This window comes from Arachis ipaensis, chromosome B10 (assembly GCF_000816755.2).
Source record: "Arachis ipaensis cultivar K30076 chromosome B10, Araip1.1, whole genome shotgun sequence".
In the NCBI taxonomy this organism is placed as follows: Eukaryota; Viridiplantae; Streptophyta; class Magnoliopsida; order Fabales; family Fabaceae; genus Arachis; species Arachis ipaensis.
Window position 1 is genome coordinate 7580238 of NC_029794.2, and position 13495 is coordinate 7593732.

Below are 13495 nucleotides of genomic sequence, written 5' to 3' on the forward strand. Positions count from 1 at the left end.
ATCAATTTTTAGATAATATCACCAAATTAAACAAATAAATAATTAGTTTATCAAAATTTATATGATTCATGTATGAAAAATATTTATATCAACAAATAAAAAAGAGCCTATTTACTTAAAAATGATCATATATATTAAACGATAAAATACGAAAGAAAAATACTTATTGCATTTTTAAAGAAAGAAACATTCTTATTACTTTTATTATTTATATTTTTTGTTATTTTATAATACTTACATATGTGAATGTGATTATATTTTAAGATCCTTATAGTTATACTTTTTATTTACTAATTTTTAATTATGATTACTAGTATAGGAAATACCTCTTTTTATGTAATTGTGAGGAAAAAATTTACACCATAAAAGATTTAAAAATAGAAGATGCAAATGATTTATATAGGCCAATTAATGGTACAATAAAAAATATTTTTTACTCACAACTGTTGTGAACAAAATTAAAGAATCGATTTTAAACATTTTCCAATACTATTTTGAGTATAAAATTTATTATATTTATTTTAAGAGCTATATAGATTGTTTTATAACTAACTATAAAAATTTCTCTATTATCATTTTATTTATCTAAAAAATTTGCACAACGACTTTTATAGCATTAATGTTTTGCATATTGTGCAGGTCTAAATCTAGTTGATTGAAAGTGAATTACAAGTCTGTCTCTCTCATACACTAACACATATATATGCAAAGCAATACTACAGTACAAATACAACAAGCTAAGCTACCTACACTAACTAACAAAACAGCTCATAACAGAATTCTAACTACCCTGAATTCAATTTTGTTCCCCTAATTACATCCATATCCTTTCCTCTTTATTATTATACTTCACATGACTAACATTGTTTGTTCTAGAAAAAGTTTAGAGCCATGTCTGTTATTATGTATATATTTATTTTATTATGTTTCGATTTTAGCGTGTCTATTTTTTAATAATTTTCAGTTCTTTTTTTTTTTTCATTTTAATTTTTAAGCATTCAATTGATACTCACTTTTCAGAAAGATATATGTATAGACCTTACAACTTAAGGAGGCACAGCATAGAACTTACAAGCATGTCAGTGTTTATATTCATAGCTCACTTACTGATAAAATACAACTCAAGAAAACAAGGAAATTGCACACTGTGATTGATGAATGCAAATGAAACAAGGTAGAGGAAAAAAAATTTAAGGATTTCTTGGTTTTAGATAGTTCCAGCTTTGTTGAATGTAGACCACAGAAGCAAATAAGATCATAATGATGGGAATCATGATATCATAAATGTAAAACAAAATTGATCCCACTTGGTTGTAGATTAATGCATCACCACCATCATAATTGAATGGACATGGATCTCTGATGTAGTAATAGAAATGTATAACCAACCTCAGCAATGTGAGTCCAAAATAGTATGTTTTCCTCAAAGGCCTCACTTGACTACTACACGCCATGTTCTCAATGACTTGAGGCATCAAAAATAAATCTTGCATCTTCAGGGCCAGAGTCTTCATGATCACTGACATTGCAGGTACAAAGTAATAACCATTTGCCATGTTCTTAGCTTTCGACACCTTTTGATACTGTTTTATAGTAAGAAGCAAAGAAACCAACAGGAGAAGAATTCTTGGGGTTTGCAATTCATAAGGCAAATTTCTAATAGAATGTTGGTTTGATTCAAAGAGGATCTCAGTGGACATTATCAACTCTGCACCATAACCAAACATCAACAGAGCAAGCGTTCCATGAGAGATGTAAGGAATGCAGCTATCATTTGAATTCATGTAACGAAGTTGGTTCCAAATTATGGCTACTGCTGCTAGGGAAATCAGAAGCCTTAGAACACCTTCAAAGGTTTTCATCAAGGCATAGTCCTGTTCATGCTCATTGTATGAAATCCTTAGAGTTTTGAGCGTGATAGTCCTGAAATGCAGCGCATCTTCTTCGCTCCTTTGGCTAGTAATGGTCATTTCAACTGAGGGATACATCAGCCATCTTGTTGATTCAGATGGATACTGAACCTTAACTTCTACCATACAATCTAGCCCAGGCTGAAAACTGCTGTTATCATTTGGTGAAACCTTTCTGCAACCACTTAGATGCATATCACCCGCTAAGGGATCATAAACACCTTCCAAGAAGTAAGGGAAAAGAACTTCACTTTCAACCAAATATCCTTCAGAGAACGCCAGATGTAATGATATGTTAATGAGGTTCTTCTCTTCTGGTTCTGTTGTTTCATGTTGATATGAAGTATCAAGTGAAAGTACTTCCATCTGAATATCGACCCTTGACTTCTGATTGCTCATGGATTGATGATGAACTGCACACCCATGGAAATTGAGTTTATTGGAGAGGAAATTTAGCTGAGCATGCAAATCTAGTCCATCCACCAGAGTTGGATACTTCAAGAACTTCTTGATAAAGGTGAACAATTTGGAGGGTGGACTCTTCTTTTTGTTTGCTGCAGCTAGCTCAACCTTTGAGTAATTATAATATGGATTGTTATACAAACCAAGGCTCTTGAGATCTGAAGGGCCCCTTAGTGAATCAAACAACAAAGGCAAGAAGGATGTATTTGTTTCATTTTTGATGCTATATATGCTACCTAGCAATACACTCCTCTGCTTGATGGAGAACACATTTGGAAAGTGTAAAGATATCTGGTAGTTGCATTCCTCTGAGTCTAACACTGAATTAACACACCCAGTCATGCAAAGTTTTCTTGTTAAGGAATCCCATGTTCCTTCTGCAGATAGAGTCAGGCCTGAGAGACCCGTTCTACCTTGCCATGCAAATATAGGAAATGATGCAGGAAATGCTCTTAGAACTGCAGAAACTCTTGTAGTTTGGACAATATTGTTAGATGTTTCCTCCTCACAGATAAGATTCTGAAAGAGCAGCCTAAAGTTTTGGTGAGTCCAATTAGAACTAAATTCTTTTCCGAGTTGAAAAGGGCCTAGTTTGCCAGCAACATGTCTATCATTATAGTTTTGGAGAATATCAAAAGGTCGTTCTATAACTTGCCTGAGAAACCTGCAGAAACTAAAGCTGCTATCAAACGATTTTGCTCCATATGTTGTCAACTCTTGTTGATATGGATAAAGATCACAAGATCTGGACTTCAATTCAGAGCTGAATTGATAGCTGAAGTGGTGATTCAGCTGGGAAGAAATATGAACATTATCAAAGTATGCCAAGCTTCCTTCTTGGTTCAAGCTCCGCATTTCGCCTCTCATAACTCTACTTGTCAAATTGAACGTTGGAGGGTACCGAAGAACAAGTAAAATCTGATCATCTTGCAAAAGGGTGTAATCTAGAAGATGACCATTATAGTCATAGTTGAATGGTTCTGGTATTGGTACTGGTAAAGTTGTGTTTCCCAAGAGACACATCAAATGCTCATTCCCATTCTCATTGCTTTGTAAGTATACACCTTCAAATGCAATTTTGAGAACAGATAAGCCAGGCCTTTTTGTGAAAGAAAAATATTTGTGACTTGGGAAATATGAACCTTCATCAGATATGCCTATGGACATTATGCCTCCAAGACTAACTGTATTTTCAAAGTGAGGGACTGAACTAACATCCACCACTTTGAAAGAGACTAGTTTTAAGGTTAAACTGTCCTCAAAACTGTTGCGTCGGCTGAATGGCATCAAGGTTGCATTTCCATCCTCCTGCTCCCAATCTCCATAGGTGAAAGAAAGTTCTCTCTTGATTCTGCTACCTCTATTGGCATCAGGGCTTAACTTAGAAGCCAATGATAAGTATGAGCTGCAATGTTTTTCTATTTCAGCAATACGGCCATAGTAGGTGAAGATTTCTGAAGAAGCAGATAAACTTAGGATCACGAAGAGGTTTGCAACGGCAAGAAGATTTCCAACAGAAATTTCCATGTGCATTTCTTGAGAATGCAAGATTCCAAGACTATGCTCACCAAATTGGAAAGGTATAGATCTAAATCATACAAACAAAACAAGCCAATAATGCGAAATGAGAGATGAATTGAATCAGGGTAATGATTATACAAAGGTCATTTTTTTCCTAGTTACATGGAAATAAAAGCAAGAAACATTTGTACATAATAGTAGATTGACATATAAAATTGTTAAAGGAAGAGATTGAAAATAGCTTGATAATCAACTGATACTGACCTGAAAGAGCATGTTACCAGCGTGTGACTTTATCATAACATATATGAAGTGATTGGCTGATTGCTCTCTTCCTGTGAAATGGAGAACTAAGTGAAGAGTTTTCCTTCAACTTGAAAGGTTAGTGAACTTTGAAATTGAAAGTCAAAGGTTCTCTTATGGTTTGGCTGTCATATGTGTGTTGTGTGTCAATGATTGATTTAGTTAGCTTTGACTTTGACATTTGTATTTTATTTTCTACTCTATTAAGAATGAGATTATGAGAACTCCAAACAAAGATTCTTCGTCCTTATCATGCATTATTGTGACAAAAAAATTGAATCCGAAAAATAAGAGTAATACCCTAAATAGGTCTCCAAAAAATTCACGTTCAGACAAATTTATATGTGTGTTTGGATGCTTGTAAAAAGGGGTTTAGGGCTGGTTGTCGACTGTTGATCGGGTTAGACGGCTGCTTTCTGAAGGGTTATTACGCAGGACAACTGCTGTCGGCGGCAGCACAAGATGCCAACAATCACTTTTACGTGATTGCATACGTAGTGGTTGTTAGTGAGACTAAAGAAACCTGAAAATAGTTTCTAGACTTGTTGCAAAATGACTTAGGCCCTGCTGCAGTTGAAGGGTGGAACTTCATCAGTGATAAGCAAAAGGTAGATGCTAGCTTTGACTATTTTTTTGTTGACTGTTATATTAAATTTACTCTAAATTTTATTACACCCTTTAATTTAGTTATAACACACTTCAATGTTGTATAAGGTCTAATGCCGGCGATGAAGGAGGTTATGCCGAACGCCCATCACAAGAACTGTGTTAGGCATATATGGAAGAATTTCACCAATAAGTACAAGAGCAAGCAGTTGAAGAATGTCGTATGGACTTGTGCTAAAAGCAGTACGCATGCAGAGTTTAGAGAGCACATGAATAGACTAAAGAAGGTCAACCAGGATGCATGGGCTTACCTTGCAAAATTAGACCCAGCATGTTGGACGAAATCACATTTTAGCCACTGGCCGAAACTGGATAACATCACCAACAACATGACAGAGGTGTGGAATGCCAAGATAGTCCACTACAGAGGAAAACCCATTTTGACAATGCTGGAAGAGTTGAGATGCTACATCATGAGGAGGATGGCCCAGCATAAGAGAGTTTTGAGCACCTACACAGGCATTGTGGCACCAGTGCAACAGAAGAGGATGGATGACATCATGAAAGAATGTAAATGAAGGTTGTGGTAGGCTTAGAGAAGGGGGGTTGAATCTATGCCTTCCTTTTAGTTGCTGTTATTACCCTTTTTAAACAAACTTTCAATTCAGGTTCTGTTTGAACTAAGCAGCGAAAATTTATGAGACAATTTATTTTTGTCTCATGAATATCAGAAAACAGAACTCAGCAGAGAAGAGAAAAGCTAACACCAGCATGTATCCTGGTTCGGTTGCCTTGTGCTATGCAACCTACATCTAGTCTCCTCCACAACTATGGAAGAATTTCACTATAGTTAACAGTATTACATACACCAATTTCACAAGATTGACCCAATCCTTTCACACTCAAGTTATAACCTAACTTGACATTGGCTATGCTAATACCTAACTATTCACTCTTAGTGCGAACCCAACTAAGAAAGGGATACCTCACAGATACAAGACATAAACACACCTAAAGAAATCTGAAAATTACTCTAGGCTTTTCTCTCAAGTGTATCACTCAGCCTTTTTCCACTCATGGCTTTTACTTGAGCTTTCTCACAATATGCCTTTTCTCTCAAGAAATTACAGAAAGATACACATTGAAAAGTAAATTACAATCTGTAAAATATGAAGGAGATTGACTTCATCAACAGCCTCTGTGCTATGCGAAAAACCAGATTGGCAAGCCTCTGATTCAGTTCTTCATACTGGCGAAATGCACCTTTGATTAGGTTACACTGTCCAGTTAGTTGAACTTCTTCAAAGAGCTCTCTCAGAACAAAACCTCTATTCACTGGTTTTCTCTCCTTGCTTCTGAATGAGCAAAAAGTCTTCTTTTATCTCCTTGCATGTTGCTGGGTTCTCCTCCCTAGGTCAACTCCTTGAGCACTGTGCTTCACCAACTCACCACATCACCTTTTTCACAGTTAATCCCCAAATTGGAAGTTTGAGTCTGACCTTCTTTCTTGACCGAAAGTCTCAGGGAAGCAAAGAAAATTATTTTCAATAGTGAACCTAGATCTGAACCCTTGAGATACTTCTTGGTCCCTAAGAAACAATCTTGACCATTGATGTACAGCAGTGGTGAACAGAGATTGCTTTCTTCATTTGTCCCAAATTAGGGATTTCCAAGCTGTCTCCTTTTTGCTTGACCGAAGACATTTGAGCAGTATAAACAAACATTTTCAATGGTAATCCCAGATCTTGGCCATTGAAAAACAACTTGGTCCCCAAGACACATATATGACCGTAGATGCACAGCAGTGAAGATCAGAGAACACTTTTTCCATTTATCCAAAAATGGTAAACCAGAAGATTTGAGATGAAGTGAAGAAAGTAAGTTGCATGCAAATAGAAATAAATCACCTTTTAATTTCTAACTCAACTTGATGGGTGATTAGATCTTTGCTTTATGATTAAGCTTTCTCTTTCTTTCTTCTCTGATAAAAGTAGCAGAAGGAACACAGCTCTCTTTCTAATGTTTTGTTGTTGACCGAAGCAATAAGAGAGAGTGAAGACTTCAATCTTGTATGAGAAGCTTGGTGGGATCAACTTGGGTAAGCATCTCGGGCTTGGGTTTGCTTTCTTCATATTCAGTCCGTTAGTTTCTTTGGCTTTGTTTCTTTTGGGCTCCACTTGACTAACCAGCCCATTAGCCTTGATGTTTTATTTTTATTCCATTTTGGGCTGCTAGACAAAGTCTTGGCCTGCACTGTTTAATAAATAATTAGTAACATATCATTATTAACACTCAACACTAATTATTTATTTTACCCAAAAATAATGTTTGTCATCACTAATTAATTTAGTTAATTTCTTAACTCAACACTATATATTGGACTGCTCAATGGACTGGTGATGATGCTAGACACATTTTTTAGGTGCAATATGACATGAAGAAAACAGGGGTGCATCTACGGAACAACACATGTTCTTGTAACATGTGGCAACTTACAGGTAATGGTTAAGTTTTCCTTGGATTAATTTCTTAATTAGTGCTCGATGGAATTTTCTGAGTTGACTTAGAGGATAATTTCTATGGTGTGTTTAATAGGCTTGTTGGGTTTAACATTCTGACATAATTCATCATATATTAATCACAATTTCAATTTGATTGAGAGACCACAGACCCCTTATGTGCATGCAATGGCTGCAATAGACAGAAGAGAAGATAGACCAGAGGGGTATGTCCATCAATGGCAGAAGATGGATGCATTCAAGGCTACCTATGCTCACTCTATAAGCCCTGTCAACAGTAATGAATATTGGGATAAATCTGGACAAGTTCCATACCCCCCAAAATTAAGAGACCAATTGGACGTCCTGTGAAGCGAAGGAGACCTGATGCAGTGGAAGACGGCCCTGATGGGACAAAGGCCAAGAAGACATTTCAGAGTAACATGTGCCAAGTGTGGAGAAATTGGTCACAATTCCAAAACTTGCAAGGGTGCAGCAAAGCAAGGATCATCTTCAAAGGGCAAAGGAAAGAAGAATCAGTCCCAGACACAACATGAGATGGTTATTTCTCAATCGGCCCCCTTATCTTAGGTAACATGAATTGCATTAGTGGTATTCTGCAGAGTTTTAGTTTGCACAATATTGTGGTGCAGACCATTGCCCCTATACGCAGGGACCTATCTGCACCATAAATGTTATTCTACAGGGACTTAGTTGTCTTATAAATTATTTTTTAGGTATCTAATTGCCTGGTAATTGGTCACACAGAATGAAGGATCTGTACAAGGTAGCATGCAACATCCTAATCCTCTCTCTTATGAGACTCAAATTGAAAATCCTCCCTCACAAGCCACAATTAATGTCTCAAGCAAACCCAAGGTATGCTAGTTGTAATTAGGTTAATGTGTATGTTGAAATTTATAAGAAATATACTCATAACAATCTTGTAAATTCTAGGCTCAGCAACCTTTCAGATGTCCAAAGCAAACAATTAGGAGGCCCCAGGTACAGGGGAGTGTCGGTGCAGATATGACGGCAGCTGCCGCCTGTCAGACAGCATTTGGAATATTTAAATTCATCCCAACACCGGGATTGAACCAATCTAAGAAGAAATTACCCTTTTAAGAATCAGTGTGCAACTTATTATAAACACCATATTTTGTTATGTTTGAGAAAATAGAACCTCTTTGTTTGGCTTGTTTTGGTGTACTCTACGTTTAAGACAATAGACCTTTTGTTTAGTTTGGTTTCCTTTTGGTGTATGTTGAAGGAAACAGAACTTTGTTTTGTTTCATTTGATTTATGTTGCTACTGAATCAAATTACTTGTGTAGTTACAATGTTTTGAATATTAGTTAAGTCACCCTTTTGATATATGGCTACAATAACCCAAAAACAATATATTTCTTTTATCCTATTTGACCACAATTAATTTAATCAATATAATTCATGTCCATCTAATATCCATCTAACCATAAATATAGATTTCAATACAATAACTTGATTATTAACATAGAATCCAGTTTGCCTAAACAGCCACCACAAAGATACAAAATACAACCACACCTACCAATGCACCAATTATTACACCCCTAAGAAAATTAAAAACATTATGCTTCTTCACAAATTGGTTATCCTCATCTTTCTTCCACAACAAATCCTCCAACTGTTTCACTCTCTCATCTAGGCCATCGTTCAAGCTTACAACACCTTCATCAACCGCACCAGTGTCCACAAAAGCCAATCTCTGCCCTTCGACTACATCATCCATCCCATACCCAAAAATCTCATCAAACCATGCAAAAAAATCACAATAACCTTGCTTTTCCTGCAATCACAACAACAAAATGGCAAACAATTTTATAGACCCATTGCAATTATCACACATGTCACAACAAAAAACTCTCCAGTACCTTGAAATAGGGACAACCAAAGAACAACCTATTCGAGTTTTTTTGCGTGCGCGGCCTGCATATTACAACATATGTTCTGCACTTACACTTGGGATGTTCTCTTTTTCTCAGTCGACCCCTCCCGAATCCAGTCATCCCACTGTCAACACTCAACTCGCCACTAATACTTCTTCCACATCGTCTCCGACTTGCAATTGACGTCGTGCCTCCACTAGCCATCATCAACTCCAGTAGCCATCATCAACTACACAACCTAATTTTAAATTGGCCCCCCAAATAGAACGGCGTTGTTTGGTTGCACTGTCCTCCATTGCACTGCCCTCCATTGTGGGGATGTATTTGTCCTCTAAAAAATGATGTCGTTCTTTTGTACTCCAATACGACATCGTTTTGTCCAGCAACCACAGGGACCAAAGTGTCCTGGAAGTGACACGTCGCTCTTAACCGGACACGTCAGCCAGGTTACCTCCACGTAGGACGTCAACCTTAGACCTGACTGGGTCAACCTGGTGTGAGGATGTATTTGGTGTATAACTAAGAAAGTCAGGGACAAAATTTTAGTTAAATTTTTTTGGGGACAAATCTGTCCGAATGCGAATTCTTTGAGGACCTATTTGGGGTATTACTCCAAAAATAATAATTATGGATGTTGGCATGGGATCTTAGCATTGAAGGCATTGATGTGGGAAGATGATTGGGCAAAGCTTTCTTTGACGAACTTCACTGCAAAGAACCACCAGCCCTGTAAGGTCCCACATTGGTTGGGGAGGGGAATGAAGCATGCCTTATAAGGGTGTGGATACCTCTCCCTAGCATGACACGTTTTGACAAGTGAGTGTGGGGGCTTTGGCTATCATCCCTATCATTAAAGGCAAAATCGTGAGGCCTTGTGTGCCAAAACGGACAATATCGTGCTAGCGGATGGTTTGGGCTGTTACAGATGGTATCAGAGTTGGAGCTCGGATCGATGTGCCAGCGAGGGCGCTGGGCTCCCTTAGGGGGGTGGATTGTAAGGTCCCACATCGATTGGAGAGGGGGAACGAAGCATGCCTTATAAGGGTGTGGATACCTCTCCCTAACATGACACGTTTTGACGAGTGAGTGTGGGGGCTTTGGCTATCATCCCTATCATCAAAGGCAAAACCGTGAGACCTTGTGTACCAAAGCGGACAATATCGTGCTAGCGGGTAGTTTGGGCTGTTACAAATGTAACACCCTAACTTTTAGCACGTCATGATCATACCAAAAGTGAGGCGTTACTAGCCTGTTTTCCTTATTTACTATTTAATATTGAGCCTTTAGTTCGATTTCTTTCAATTTTTAAGAAAAGACAGAAAATTTTGTTTCTATTAACTAAAACCACATTTCAAAGATCTTCAAATAATAATAATCACATGATTATTAATAATAATACATATTATACAAAAGGATTCAAATGAAACTCATATACAATTCCTATCCCTCTGTATAAAATAAAAGCTTAATAATAAAGGTGAGAAAATTCTATGAAAGCAACTCAACGCATAAACTTAACTCAAATAAGACTAATAATCGCCCGCAGCTTCAAACTGAGTCTTCGAACCCGTGTCACTGAAAGCGGGGAGACTTTGGGGTGAGAACAAACCACACGTTCTCAGTAGGGAATGAAAATGCTGTAAAAGTAGTGAAATAAAATACAAATAATTAACTTTACCAAAAGAAAAATTGAAAATACTTTTGGTTTTACTTTAGCTAACTAATTACCTCTTTTGAAATCTCTAAACTCAAATCATATTTTAAATATAAAACTAGTCACATTACACATCTCTCAGTCACATAATTAATCCTCAATAATCACAACATCAATTCTTAAACACCTCAATACATTCGCAAACTAATAGCACAAGTAAGAAGTCTAAACCAACTTACAAACAAGTCAAACAGCACAATCACAGAGAAGTAATACAAGTAAACACAACCAAATGCAAATGTGCAAACAACATGATGCATGTCTATCCCTAGTGCAGGCCATGAGCTCATGTATCGGTTGCCTACCCGCTCCCGACATTACCTGGGCACAAGTCCCAGGTATAGCTTTCCAGATGCATACAGTGTGCTTATAAGTCGTACGGCTAGGCCGTATACAGTGTGACTTTCCAAATCAATAAGCGTACATCTGGAAAACAGTTCTCAGTGTGTGGGTGTCCCCACTTTACATTTGGCACTAAGGCCCAAACAATGTCACATCTGCTCTCCTGTGGCAGACAATCTCTTTAATTAATACATTCTTTTGATCTTTGTTCTCTGCTCTCCTGTAGCAAAGATTCCTTTTCTTAATAAACCGAACTCAAATCATTTTTCATTTAAAACAAATATCACTCTTTATAACCTTTTCCAAACCTCCAAAAATACTTTATTTACAAGAAGTTCTTCTTTCATACAAAAACCATTTCTTACTTAACCATGATTTTTCCAAACCAACTTCAAAACCATTTCAGATTTAAACCTCTTTCAAAAGACTAAAAAAATCATTTTTGATAAATCAATAAAACTCATTCCCACTATCTCAAATCGTTTCAAATTCAGATTTATTTTCAATATCAAAATAACCCTAAATCAAGAAAAGAAAATCATTTTACATAGTATTCAATCAAACCGACTTTCCAACTCAATAATCAGAATTTTCAGGCACAACCAACCAATTTAGCATAATCTCATAAATTAGAATTTTAAACAATTTCATCAAAATCAGAAAACCAACATCAGTCACAGCCTCAATTCAACCAGTCGTAATTCAATTTCATCAATTAACCACTCATAACAACAAAACTAGTCACGAGACATTTATAAATTATTTGTACTTATTCACGACTTTAATGGCATTCATAAATTAAAACGATTAATTTTGAAATAAAATCCCCTATTTCTGTACGAAATCAAAATAACAGAAGTTTTAAAGAAGTTTTTTGACCAAGCTGCTGAAGAAGAAAACGTCAGAAATTGTCTGTGTTTTCTAAAACTCCAATTGGCTGAATTTAAGAGAAAGATGAACTATGTCACTATCAACTTTTACCGAATAAAAGTAACACCAACGTGTAGAGAAAAAAAATACAAACACTTTTATTGAATTAGATTTTTTTTTGAGTTACGAAATCGAAGCCGAAAGTTTACGGTACCATTGTTCTCTCGTTCTCTCTCACTCACGACATTCTCTTTATTTTCCCAAAGAAAAATGGTTCAGTATTGCTTGGAGAAGGAATGGTTAATGAAAGAAGAATGGATAATTAGTGTTACGGTGACACATGGAGGACTTACGTGTCGTTGATTTTATATATATATACACATAAATATAAAGCTTAGCAAGTCACATTCCATTTTTTTTTCTTTTGTTCATTCCCTTAAAGGCTTTCGGCCGATAATAATAATAATAATAAGGGTAAAGTATATTTTTTATCTCTAAAATTTGATAAAAATTTTAAAAATATTTTTAAGTTTTATTTTATTTTAATTTTGTTTTAAAAGTTTTCGATTTGCATCAAATATATCCCTGACAGTTAATGTTTTAAAAAATTTAAGACCAATTCAACAATAATTTAATAAGAACAACTCTCAACACAAATAAATAAAGCATAATTTTCATGTATTATTGTTAAATTAGTCTTAAATTTTTTGAAAATTTAGCCATCAAAAATATATTTAATACAAATCGAAAACTTTTGAGACAAAATTGAAATAAAATAAAACTTAGGAATATTTTTAAAACTTTTGCCAAACTTCAAGAACAAAAAATATACTTTACCCTAATAATAATAATAATAATAATAATAATAATAATGATAATAGTTTAATATTAATAATAATAATAACGATAGTAATAATAATAATTATAACAATAATAATAATAATAGTAATAAGACAATTCCTACCATAACAACTTAACAAGATGTACTTTAATCAGACTCAACACCAGAATCTTCTTCATTGGGATCACGAGTGGGTGCAACTTCTACAAAATATATAAAACAAGAAACAATCATAACAAATAATATATATTAATAAAAACTAGATTAAAATAAATCTTGTACTCACTTGGTGGAAAAGAATTTGATTGCCTTATTATAATTCTAATTTTAAGAGGTTAATATTTCAAAACTAAGTCATATAAGAAATGTATTAGAATGGAACATACACAAATTTTTGTTTTTAAAATATTATCTATGTATAGATAAAAAAAACGTTATTTAAAATATTGTCTATTTATTATTTTAAGTTTTTAACTAATTTTAAATTTATTACCATTTTAG

The 13495-nt window shown here is 35.3% G+C and overlaps 1 protein-coding gene across 1 annotated transcript; it reads right to left on the reverse strand.

Annotated features, from left to right (window-relative positions):
* On the reverse strand, positions 1065 to 4443 carry LOC107620050. Its single transcript, XM_016322273.2, has 2 exons — positions 4158 to 4443; positions 1065 to 3960 (listed from the first exon to the last, which is right to left on the reverse strand). Exon 2 carries the CDS (start codon positions 3903 to 3905, stop codon positions 1191 to 1193), a length of 2715 nt encoding a protein of 904 aa, XP_016177759.2. The 5' UTR covers positions 3906 to 3960; positions 4158 to 4443; the 3' UTR covers positions 1065 to 1190.